This window comes from Lutjanus erythropterus, chromosome 7 (genome assembly GCF_056507025.1).
Source record: "Lutjanus erythropterus isolate fLutEry1 chromosome 7, fLutEry1.hap2, whole genome shotgun sequence".
NCBI classification, from domain to species: domain Eukaryota; kingdom Metazoa; phylum Chordata; class Actinopteri; order Lutjaniformes; family Lutjanidae; genus Lutjanus; species Lutjanus erythropterus.
The window spans coordinates 17559687-17573113 of NC_139323.1; the positions used below are offsets into that span (position 1 = coordinate 17559687).

General features: G+C 40.8%; 1 protein-coding gene across 1 annotated transcript in view; it reads left to right on the forward strand.

Moving 5' to 3' along the window:
* sema6bb (sema domain, transmembrane domain (TM), and cytoplasmic domain, (semaphorin) 6Bb) overlaps positions 1 to 13427 on the forward strand; it is a 182650-nt gene that overhangs the window by 75348 nt on the left and 93875 nt on the right. Inside the window, exons 2-3 of the mRNA XM_084722985.1 lie at positions 8790 to 8917; positions 12984 to 13098. Of these exons, the coding sequence (XP_084579111.1) occupies positions 8809 to 8917; positions 12984 to 13098 (224 nt within the window). The 5' untranslated portion in view covers positions 8790 to 8808. The remainder of the gene's footprint in view (positions 1 to 8789; positions 8918 to 12983; positions 13099 to 13427) is intronic.

A 13427-nucleotide genomic window follows, 5' to 3' on the forward strand; every position in this document is an offset into this window, starting at 1 on the left:
GAACCACAAAAGACTTTAAACATATTTTTTTCACGTATGCAGCAGTACTCCCCAACAGACTTTGATGTTTAAAGTCAGTGGAGTTCCCCTTTAAGACATTTTTATTAACCATAACCATGTTTTTTCATTAAACTTAACAAAGCGCTTTAGTTGCTTAATCTTACCCATACTGTTGTTTATTTGCCATAACCATGATTGTTCCCTGACCATAACCTTTTAGAACGTTGCCATTGGACGACACGTCAACATGTTCTCATACATAATGGACAGAATAGTTTGGTTGCGAATAACTCCGAGAACAACATACAACTGGTGGAGAGTACTGGCAGTGACAGACTTACTGGACCTCTACTACATTATGCAATAAGTAGCAAATAGCATAAGTCACATGACATTACATATGTGGGTTACATTGTAAAATACTTGCTGTTTGGTTAGCAACTCTGCACACTCTCTCACTCTTTAACTTCTCCTGTCATAATTGCTATGGTTGCCGCCTAACAATAAACGTTAATGTTGGTTGTTATAAGCTGCTTGCACAGATGACCTAGACACTTAATGGTGAGGACGGGCTGCATTTGACATTAAAAATAGCAGTAATAATAATGTTGGCATTGAACATAACTCTGGGGTTTGCAGATTTGTCCACAAGTAACATTCCTGTCTGGTGATCGGGTTAAACCAACAGAAAATCAGCATCTACTGAGAAGCTTTTTACTCTAGACATATTCTTAAGATGACAAAAGACAGACAAAAGTTTTTGTCTTATTGGTGATGTGGCTCTCAAGCATAAGATTATAATCAACAATAAAACCCAGATTTATAGCCTTTGCGGTACTGTATTTTCAGGGAAAAAGAGGCTAATGAGAACGTATTTCCTGCCACAGAAGCTCTGCATCAATAAAAAGAATTTGGTTTGTCTTTGTTGGGTTGTGGGAAGTCGTGAGACATCCAGTTCTTCAAGTCTTTAATACATTCAACCAGTGACTTCAGACGGTTGAGGCCTCCAGGGAACAGGGCATAGGTACTGTAAAATAGCGTGTCATTGGCATAGTTAAGTTTTATATATCTGATTTATGTCGTCTGGAGCAACATGTACAGACTGAACTGGAAAGGTCCAAGCACTGAGCCCTGAGGGACTCTATTTTTCTACACATAAAGAGATACAGGAAAAATGTCATCCCGTTAGATAAGTTGCAAATCAGGCGACCACAGAGCCAGGAGGTCCTTCCCATTAGGCTACTCTTGGCTCAGTATTGAGATAAATCTGGCATTGCAAGTGTACCATTGGCTCCTTGCACTTCCTCTCTTCTGCTTCTTTGTCTTTCTGTCTTTCTCATTCCGGACATTCTTTGGCTTCGCTCTCCTTACGTCCGGTGTGACTCCCCCTCTCTGTTTGAACGCCTCACTCGTCTCTCTTTCACCTCTGTTTCTCTTCATCACTCCCCGTAGTGCATTATTTTTGTCATTTTCGTTGTCCTGCTTTGTCCTCTCCCCACTCTCCAGACCTCCTTTTTTTATAGCCACTGTGTTCATTTCCATATTTGCCTTAAATCCTTCCTCCCAGCCCTCTTTCCTACATCTTATTTTTTATTCCCTTTCCTTCTCACACCCCTGTAGCACACAGCATCTTATGTTATTGCTGATTGAAGGAGATCCAAGCGGCATCAGGATATCACCTGTCATTGATTCTACACACTCCATAAAGCAGCCTCTCCTCTCTCACTAATATGACAATTAGGCCGGTCTCAGGGAAATCTATGGGGTGTCTTTAAGTCCACATAAAGAAAATGGAACAATCATAAAATCCTCCACTGCTTACTTAATATACTTTCCCATGTACCTGCACAGTCTCATGTACCAAACTCTGAAGGTCATCTCATTGATGTGGAACAATAAAAGCAGAGCAAAGTGGAGTTCAACCTTGTGCCTGCGGCAAAAGGAGTATTTCTTTGAACATTAATTCCTCTTAAAAAGTTATTAAGTGTTTTAAGGATCAGACTCAGAACCTTTTGGTAGTTTGAGTGTCTCCCTTACAATAACGGTTATTATAAAGGTTATTATAGCCTGAAACCCTTCAGCTTGTTGTTAGCCCCCCTCCAGTATTATCTCTTTTTACAGAGCTTTATTGGAAACTGAGAATTGAATCAAGACAACCTTCTGGTTCTACTACGTCAACTGCTGCGGCTCCTATAGCTTCTACCACCATCATATCAAAAGGACAAACAGTGCCTCAGAGAATATTGCAAACAGCCTGCACATCTTTGTGTAACCACCCATATGGAAAAGAGACAGAAACATTTTATTAAATGTTAATATCTCTTATTTGAAGCTAAACTCATAAGTACAATATATGACAGTAAATCTACATACAGTATTCTTAATAGTGTGATATCAAACTTATACCTAAATCATGCAAGCATTCTTTAAAAACCTTAAAAGGCATACGTAAGATATCACTTATGAGACATACAAATAAAAAAAAAACATGACCATGATTGGATTGTCAACACAATAGGCTGTAAACACAACACTGACATAAAGTTAATAAAGAATTTGTTAGCAAACAGGTGTCTACTTTTCTATCCAGTACACAAAGAGCAACATTACTTTTGTGGCATCTGTTTATGTTCAGTCCAATATTATTTTGAGTATCTGGCTCTTTAGCTGCTGAATGCCCCGCTATATTCATGGGAGTGGTGAGAGCGAACCACATCAGTAAAGTTGTGGTTCAAACAGCTAAACATGACACGGCTCAACAATAATGACTGACCCGGGTGAGTAAAATGCCACATAAATGGGCTGGTGAAAATTTAGCAAGTCACTTGCCTGATCTCCTCTCTGTTGAGAGTTACAAATGTGCAGCATCTGATCTTCAACAGAAGAACAGGATTGACCTGGACAGGCGGTACCACATCGACATGAACTGTCAAAGACAACCACAAATACATGAAACATTTTTGTTGGGCAAGTAGATTTCTGGAAAAAAAACATTCATGTTGAACCCTGAATGAACTGATAGGCACTCTACAGCGCTAATGGAGCTGTAAAGTCGAGTGATAATTCTCTGTAGGTTCATTATTGAAACCGCCTCCTGTCATGCAATGTATTGTTAATATAAAAAGAAATATTTTTGCAGCTTTAATACGTGCAATACCTGAAGATTATATAGAAAACATTCATAATATCTGGTGAATATAAAGATATCATTTGCCTTGTAGAACGATGATAAAAGGATTTGAGTGGAAATAGACCATGTTTGAATTCATTCTTCCTCTGTGCAGGCTTTTTGAAGCTGGGCGACCACTGTGAAAAGGGATTATATCAGACTATTGCTTGAGTACTGTGTTCTACCAGCACTGATGCCTCTGTATAATACTTGACAGCCCCTCTGTTAAATATTTTAATCATAAATACCCCAACCACCACAGTGTCCCCATTAATGCTGCTCTATTTCATTACCATTTTCTCTATATCTAGGACACGCATAATCTTGGTTTTCTTTCAACCTTCCAATTTTTAGTGCAAGTACCTCATGGCTGTGTAATGAAAACACACTGCTAGCATGTACACATCGACAGGACTGGGGCGAAGGGAGAGCAAGAAAGAAACCGAGGCGTAATGAGATGGTGAATGCAAAAAGGTATAGAGAGAGACTGAGGAGAGGAGAAAGTGAGAGCCATGGCAACCGTAATAAGTGACAAAAGCATTTCAGAGCATATTAGCACCTTCATTTGATGACGAGGTGTTCTGTTTGCATGTATAATATCCAAACCCCTAGCAGCAGAGGGTCACTAACTCTGTATAACCAGCGTCTAATTCCACATTGCAGGCATTCCTCGCATTTCTTCGCCATTGAACCATTTCCTCTTCTCTGTGTTCTTTAGCCTGACTTGACTCTGTATCAGCAGCATCAGTCCTCATTAGAGCTTTACTAAAGACATTACACACCATTGAGTGGCTGGTGATTTGTTATCTGTATTGGTCACAGTGGAGATCATTCTGAGGTGATGTTCAGTGGGTTCTGGGAGTCATAGCACCCTCCACATCCAACTCCCTCACAACACTTCGGCAGCTAAATGATCTCTTAATCACTTTGTTTAGGAAATTACCTGCCTAAACGCCCATAATCAAATTGATCTAGGGCTGTGGAAACAGACAAATTAACAAGTCTGTGTAAATCCTGTTGAAGCGAACGGAGCATGGTGGTGAGTTCAGGAAACCTGTTTCATTAATAGTAAACAGAAGTTAGTTGGAGTGGATGAGGGTATTAAAGCTAAGGTTGAAGTTTCATTTGACCAGCTATTGTTTGCGTTTTCCCTCCACTGGCGTCACTTGCCATCTTTATTATCTTGGCAGCACCCAGATAAGACTGTTGGGATGTTCCTGAAAATCAAGCTCAGTCCTCGAATATATTTGTCACAATGCTGTAAAAAATAGGTCCCTTAGGTCACACACTAAAACACAATGACCTAACAGATTGAGGCAGCAGCAGACCAGCGGCTCCTGTGTTCTGTGACGTAAAGTTACTGATTGCACCAGTGGAGTTGGGTTGGTTTGGAGAGAGCGAGATCTGGCCCATACTGCTTCCTGTCAGAAAAGGCTGGGTGCTGTTGCTTTCGCTTTGCATGGTTGAAGCTTAACTTTCATTTGTAGATATATCCTTTACACAATAATGGGGAATAAAAGGTCACAGGCATTCAATTTTTCGGCCTTGCCCCCTACATGCAGAGATTTCTCTGGAGTCTTTGAATCTTTTAATGATATTATAGATAGTAGATGGTGAAATCCCTCATTTCTTGCAGTTTTGTGTCTTTCAGTTTCACAATTTTAACAGAAATCATGTCTTTGTCTTGTATTCAATTGAATACAAGTCAAAAAGGATTTGCAGATCATTGCATTCTGTTTCTGTCTGCATTTTACACAGTGTCCCAGCTTTTTTTGGAATAAGGGTTTGTACCTTTTGTTGTTGACCCTGTCCCCAACCCACCATTGCTTAGCTTCCATGCTGATCTCTGCTTCTGGATGATGGATAAATACCTCACACAACTCCACACCGAATATTCCAAACTATCCCTTTAAAACTCAGACTGAAGTTTCATTTGACCAGCTATTTCTAGCCATCTGTATTAACTTGGCACCCAAATAAGACTGTTGGGATGGTGCCGAAAAATCAAACTCAATCCTTGAATATGTTTGTCACAACACTGGAAACAATAGTTCCCCCCGGTGAAAGAACTGACACAATAATTTGCTACTGACAGTGTCGTTTTTAACATTTTTTTAAAATCCCCAGAGCACCACACAGTGTGCCCGCTTCAATATGACTGCAGTGACTTCCTCTGCCATTTCAATTTTGAACATGGAGCTCTATAGCACCCTGGGGTTGAATATTTTGGATTAGTGTCTCCTACAAATGGCAGAATGTATATGTGACTTACAGTATGGCTTGTTCAATGATAATGGCACACTACTGTACGGCGTGTGCCATACAGTGAGGCTTCTGAATGGACTCAGCTGCAGCCATTTGTCATAATTACAGTGATGCTTTGGCTCTGAACCATTTGCGCGTCCCCCCCTCCACACACACACACACACACACACACACTTTTATACTTGTGTATCTACTCATTCTGCTGTCCCATGAAATTGTATAGCCCAGGGTGTCTAATTATACTAATCGAATGCGTACCGCCTGACATTTATTCATACATTATTAATAGCAGAAACAATAGAATCTCTGATTGGATATACTGACTTCCTGACTTCTCATCTTCTCTCTCTCTTTCTCTCTTAATGTTTCTCACTTATCTCTCACTCCATCTCTCTCCCTCTCTCTCTCTCTCCACCCGCTGACCTCCTTTCTTCTCTCGGTGACTCTTTACCCTTCACCTCCCGTAATTTTGCTTGTGGGTGTCGACTAATTAGCATGCCTCCCACTTTTATTCTGATGTCAGAGCGAGGAATTTGAGAAATGTCCCATAAAGATTATGTGTCCTGATAAGGTTATGTCTGGGACTCCATTAAAGAGACAGGCTGCACAATGGCTGTTTGTATCCTTGGGGGCAGAGAGAGGGACTGAGTGAGTGTGAGAGAGAGAGAACAGATGAAAATGCTTGAAAGAGGGAAACTGGTTATATTACTACATACAGTAGAGTACAGTATGATCCAATGCTTCATTGTGCTTCATTTCATTTAAAATTAAGATTAAGATAAACCCATTAATTATTGGACTTAATTATCGTATTTTACAGTTTACAACATTACTTATGAATTCACACTATTTTGCAAATGTTATGTTGAATCCCAAGTATACATACAGTTGGTCATGGGTTTAGAAAGGTCCCTTATTTAAAGCAAGACTATATAACATTTTACAGCTATAATATGTAACATTTTCCTAATAAAATGTCTAAAAAGGACTAGACCTATGTTACATATTTTGTTGAGCTGTGCTTTTACATTATCTAAAATGTATCCAAAAATGTTCAAACCCAGAGAAATCTGCAATTTCATTCAAGGTGACAGTGTTTTTCATTTGGTTGTGAAACGCAGGATATGTTGGAGAGTGAGGAAGGAAGGCGGTCAATGTAACTAAACATGAATAAAACTTTAATACATTACCTTGTTTCCATTCAGAAACGAGGTAATTTCAGCCTGAGTCGCGTCACATTTTCATTGGCAGTGGTGGCTGTGAACATCCTATGCTGCTGCACAACCTCGTCACACAACATCTATTATTGTTTTCATGTGAGAGACCTCTCGTGGCATCAATTACATATAGTGCATTTAAGAAAAGAAGTTCTAAGAGAAATCTTAGGGAGGCTATTCAACTTCCAAAGAAAAAAAAACACATTCATAAAAAAATAAACTTATTCTTGCACAATTCAGTATACTTATTTAGCATTCATAATTATACCATAATGATAATATATAATTTCTGCAACAATGGCTGCTGTTCAGCAAAAATTACATAGTGTTGCTACAGCATACAATAGTATTTTATGCAATAGTTTGCTTCCAACTTTGTGGCAGTTCCTGGAGAAGGCAGTTTTCTGTTTCAACGAGACAATGACGCAGTTTGGCACTGAAAGCTTTGCTGGCGCGAACAGAGCCCTGACCTCAACCCCCTTCAACACCTTTGGTATGAATTGGAGCACCCAGCGTCGGTGTCCAAACACAGTTTTCCTCCTGTGGCTGAATGGGAAGAAAATCCCTGCAGCCAGACTCCAGTGTCTTATGGAAAGCCTTCCCAGAAGAACGAAGGCTGTTACAGCAGCGTATTAACACCCACGGCTTTGGAATGTTTTCACATGTCCAGCTATCATACATTCATGTAATGTTTGGGTGTTCACATACTTTTGGTTTTAGTCTATGTAATTTTATACATTTAGAGTCACATTTTATTACTTACTTTTGCAGTTGCTAAAATTAATGTCATGTCATTTTGATAACTTCAGTTACAATATGTAACAATATGCAGTCTTCGCCAGTAAAGGTTTCAAACCCACAATTCAGTTCAGTTGATTGCAAAGACTGACACAGAGGAGGTGGCTGCATAGTGGAAACTCTATATTCAGCAAAGTGTTTGTTTTTGCATTGTTTTACACATCGTGCATCTGTGACCACAGTAAAATTCTAAGGTGTTTTGCATAAAGAAATACAACCTTGAGTATTCAAATCCAAGATGTTGCATGAAATGTTTTCGCTTGCGGCAGTGGGGATAGAAAGCCTTTCCTCTTGATTTTCAAAACAAATTATTCAATTTTGCATTCAGCATTAAGCCGATAACAAGATGAAAGTCCAGTTATGACATAAATTATGGCGTGTTTCTAGGAAAACACAATTGTACGCCAGGCTCATATGGAGAGGGAAAATTTGCTAGACGATTACGGATCAGTCAGAGCTCAAGATAATAACAACTCGAATGAAAACGCCTGTTGGATGCACATTGAATTCCACCACACACATGCTGCAGCAGCAAAATTGCAGTAATAGCATGCAGAGGTAGCGGCCAGCCAGTCATGCCGTCTGAGGTTTGTGGCTGAAGTCAATAGCAATTCTGAGAGCTTCTCTCCTGCGAGGCGAAGTGCTTGATGCATTTTCTAGATGGATTGCGGAGAGTAACTTAATTTGGGTATCATTTGTATTTCCACATGAATCACATCCGAGACCTGCGTGTGCCTCTGTACCGCCCGATGAAAAATACAGACAGTTTAGCTTCGACATCGGAGAGGTGATTTGCGTCGCTGGCAAGCATTTAATTTAAGTAAACTACCACATCTCTCCCTCTCTCAGAGTCTTTCATATCCTGGATAATGCTTGATGTCGGGAGTGTTATTGAGCCTTTCACTCACTCCGAGCCTATACAGATTTTCCATTCATCTACGGGCCGTATATTGCCCTCTGTCTTGCCCGAGCTGTTGCCCCTTTGCCTCCTTCTCATTTTTCTCAAATATGTCATATGCGGTGAGTCGTTTGATGTGGTCATGTTGTGATCTGGCTGCATTCAGAGCTGACTGGACCCTTCTCCCTCAGTGGATGACTTAATCCCTCGTTCCAAGAAGCTATTTATCCTCCCTCACATCAGGGTGAAGAGATAGAGATGCTGTGGGAATACAGATAAAGCTTTAGTCAAGATATCCACCCAGCCAGTTAGTTAGTTAGTCAGTGATTGAGTGAAGGAATGTCTCTGTTTGTGTGTTTGTGTGTTTATGTGCGCCTTGATCCTCTGCCTCATTTAGCAACCACTCACTCCTTGTTTTTGTCTTTTTTGTTATTTTCCGCAGACTCCGCCGTTGTGTTGCTATGACGACCGTGGCCCATCCCTCCTTCTTCCTGCTGTGTTGGCTGCTCCGAACGGCCAGCTCGGCGTTCCCAGAGGAACCGGGGCCCCTCAACTTCATCCCCACTGAAGGTATTGACCTCTTGGCTTTCTCGCCCTCTAAACTCTTAGAAATAAAAAGTGCTAACTAGAACCATAAAGGGCTCTTCGGCTTCTCCACAAAGGAGGACCCTCTTTGGTTCCTGGTATCTTTTATAAAGGTTGCACTTGGAACCCTTTAACAGAGTTCTACCCAAAACCCAAAATTAAAGGTTATACTCAGAACGATCTGTGAAAGGTTTCACCAGAACCTCCAATGAAAGAGACGCTTACAGAAACATACAGAAATACAAAAAACCCTTTTAAAGTGAAATGGTTCCACCCACAACCCATTCGGGGGTTCAATTCCAAACCTTTCCACTTTCTAATGGTGCTAACAAGAACCCACCCAGAGTGTTCTACCAAGAATCCTTTTCTATTCCAAGGGTTTTATGTAGAACGCAGTCAGGGGGTTCTGTTGAGAACTTTTTTTGTATTCCAAGTGTTTTATCTAGAGCTCACACAGATGGTCCAAATGAGAACCTTTTTACATTCCAAGGTTTATATCTAGAGCCCACACAGGGCGGCCCACTGAGAACCCTTTTATATTCTAAGGGTTTTATGTAGAACCCAGGGGGTTCTACTGAGAACCTTTTCATATTATGGTAAAAAGAACCCTTGATGGAACAAGTTCTTCAGCGATCTCATCAACCCTGAAGAATTCTCTCTAGAAGGGATCTTTGAATGACAAGGGGTTGCAATGGAACACTTACAAAGTACCCTTGACAAACCCTTTCTTCAAAAGAAAATAGATCTGGGAAGAACCCCTTTGGAGCCTTTATTTGTAAGAGTGTACCCATCTACTCCCCTGCATGCCTCTCTCCCAGGTTGTGATGTGTGAGGTTTGGGGTCGCGCCCTTACACTCAGGGTGTTGAAGTGGGGGGAGGGTGTAGGGTCACGGCGTGGGCTGCAGCGGTCAGACAGGCTTTCACACGAATGGTGTTGATTGGTGTCCAGGTCGGGAGGTGTGGGGTCGCACTCAGGAATGAGACCAGAGTGAAGGCTGAGGCTCTTGAATTCACGACTTTGCCACACACAGACCCAGACCCTCCAGAGAGGCAGCTCCTTACACACTCAGACTCTGAGTCTCCATATCAGTTTGACAGTCTCCAGCTCAGACCAGACCTTGATTGATTGGAGTTCGATAATATTGATTGATGGTTTCCCAGCTGAGTTCAGACCCTTCCCGAACTATCAGGACTGAACAGTAGAGTGTAGAGTTTGTCAGGCTGCTGAGAGCTACACTGGAGCGTCTGCATTAGACTCAGCAGTTATAATAGAGAATGCAGGTTCATTGGGATGGACAGAAAAGACAAATAAGCCCCTTTTACACTGGACTAAAAAAAAACACTCACACCAGGCTTTTGTCTTCAATGAGAAATGGTACAATCAACATCCACTCCCTGGTCTCTGCAGTAGTCATGGGTATTTGATATGGTATATGATGGAAACATGACACCTGGGTGGACATGCAAATTTTTGCCTCCTTTTCAGTGGAGGCAATGAAGGCTTGTCGCTTCCACTGGTAATTACTGTGACTCTTTTGCCCTTTTTTCTTACACATGGGCTGCATGGCTTGACTTGATTTGACTCAGTGCATCAGCTCAGGAGTTTTGCACGTTTTATTTCCTGTAAATTATTCACAATAAAAGTCTCCTGTTACTTTGTTATCTAAAAGCTTTTATTATGAAGCTGCACAATCAGGAAATTCAGGGTTCATATCAGCAGTAACACACCTCCTGTAGAGCTGAAAGTGAACATTAAAAAATAAAATAAGACAGATACCTGAAAGTATAAACAGTGATGCAAGAGAGAAACTAAACTTCAAAACACAGAGATTCAGTTCTAAGCTACAAAAGTACTGAGAGCTGAACAGACAGAGACTTTTAAAAACGTCTTTCTCTCTGCTCTCCTGCATGTGAGTTGAGTCTCAGCTTTCCAGCACACATAAAAAAAAAACACAGAAAGGCAAACTCATCTACTGGCAATGAGAAAAGGGTCAACAACCTGCATATCTGAGCTAATTTTGGTCTAAAAAAGTGTGGAGAGGGAAAAGGTGGGGAACAAGGAGAGAAAAGAAACACAGTAGGTCCCACGACGGAGCAGCAGATACGATAGGCATAGGCACCATCAATGAGGGGGCATTGGGCTTTATGCACCCCAAAGTTGAAGCTGGGGTTGCAGCGACCCCCATAGTCTTGAGGCACAGCAGGAAAAAATGCAGTTGTAAAATAGCCATAGGCTAATAAATTTAATTGGCATTTGACAGGAAAGGAAAATAAAGTCACAGCATGTGCTATATTATTATTAGGATTTAATTTTCATGCAAAGTAGTGTGTGTTTTGTTGCTCTTATGTGTTACCGGACGTGCACCTCGAGCACTTTAATTAATTAGTCAACCATCAAGTACCATGAATTCAAACACCTCTGATCATTAATGAATTTAGTACAGTGACATGTGCCATCTGAATGAGATACACAACACAATGTCTGTCACCAGCTTTATATGGAAAGACTTGTGAAGATGTGAACTGTGCACTGCACAGGAGGGATAAAATGCGCTGGACTGAGGTTTGCTGCCACATTTGGAATGACAAAATTCCAGGTGAAGCCCAGAGCTTCAAGTATACTCGATTTATACTTCATCCAAAATACATCTGGGTGAAATACTGCAGCATGTGATTTACCTTCAGCAACTGGCTGTGGCAAAAAGCACCCCTCTCTCAAGAAAGACCTCAAAACCTGCCAGAATGCATCCAAAGACTCACACCGAGTGAGTGAGAGCTTTTTTAGAATTTTGCATTTTAACATTTGAACACTGAAGTGTGCATGGAGTGATCCCTCTGCTGCGCTCTGCAGCAGCCTCTGAATGCGAATGGAGTGTGGAATCTGTTTCAGCTCGATATCTTGACGCTGAAAACACCAAATGATTTGATTTAATGAATTTCATTTGTTTAAAATATGAAGAATTGTAAAATATGACTTCCATGAGGCTGTTCAGTCAGACAGTGACAGATCACAGACTGAACTTGTTTTATCCTCTCATGCAGCTGCAGAGAAGGTCAGGCTATATGCAGCGTGCACAGTTCATATTATGTTAATTATAATGTTGATTAATGTTGTTGAAATTGCATTCTTCTGCATCAATAACGATTCTCAATACGACCAGATAAAACACTGAAGTGCTCAGGTTTGGACACCTCATACACTATGCTTCTGTTCCCAGGACAGAAAATGTGTAATTTTCAGGAAAATATTAATCCCTACCCCTCACTATATCACACCTTAATGTTGTATAGGCCCACATTTGTTGACCCCTCAGTATTCAAATCAAGTCAGAGCCCATGACAATATAAAAAAATGCAGCATAAAAAAAAAACAGACAAAACATAGTAAGTGAATAAGAAGAGGGAAGGGATGAATGGACGTGGGATATAAGGAAGTAAAGATGGATGAGCAGAGAGGGGATGCAAGGATATCAGATGAACCAAAGTCAAGGTCAAACACAGGTAGTCATTCTGGTTTTACACAGTAATCCATCTGATTTATATGCAACTATCACTTCTGATTCTGTCCTCACTTTTAATTCTTTCTCTGTGCCTTTGCACTTCTGTGGTACAACATGATGAAAACATGGTGAAAATGTTCTATTGCTTTTATATTTGATTTTTCTCCCTCAAGGTTTCTCTTTCTCAATGCACAGAATACTTCGTCCTCTGAACATTTTATTCTACCTTTCTGATGTTTTTAAAATGTCACCTGTCTCTGTCTGTCACTCTCTTTGAATTATTTGAATCAGCTGGCAGAACATAAAAACCAAAATATATTTCCTGTACCTCAGTTTGTGCTCTGCTGTGTCCTGTTGTGCTCAGCATATATGCTGCTGTTTCAAATGCAGGTCTCAAACTTTGTCCCCACATCACCTTCAGTACCTGTTACTACTCCTGAAGTGTCAAAACAAACTAACACAAAATCGCTTTTACGCTGACTACTCTTGTAAAACACGGACGTCAGTTTGGGATCAGTCATTGTGTGTTTTTGTCTCTTGCTCACTGACAGTGGTCAGAAGGCACCCGGTGTTTCTGGGCCGACCACACCGAACATGGCTGAGACAAGAGCCTCTACACATCCAGAGGATCCTCCAAGTCAATCGGACACTCTACATTGGAGCCAGGTACAACACTCACCAGCACACACAACAACATACTAATGAACTTAGAGTCTAAGCTTTTCCTTTTTGGCTTTAAGAATTAGCTTTAAGAAATCTGGGACCTGTGACATGTCTTTGATTGCTTGCATCACACACAATTCACAAATATAGCTCTGTTAGAACCATTTCTAGCTTTAATATCTGTTAGAGATATAGACATTAGCTTTTCTCATTGGACATTATTTTAGGAGTTACAGTGTTTGAGCATTAAACTTAAATGTACTTATAAACACACCATCATTAGGCTATTGCTGTAGAGAGGTAAAGTATGGAGTTGTGGAGGGGCACAGGAC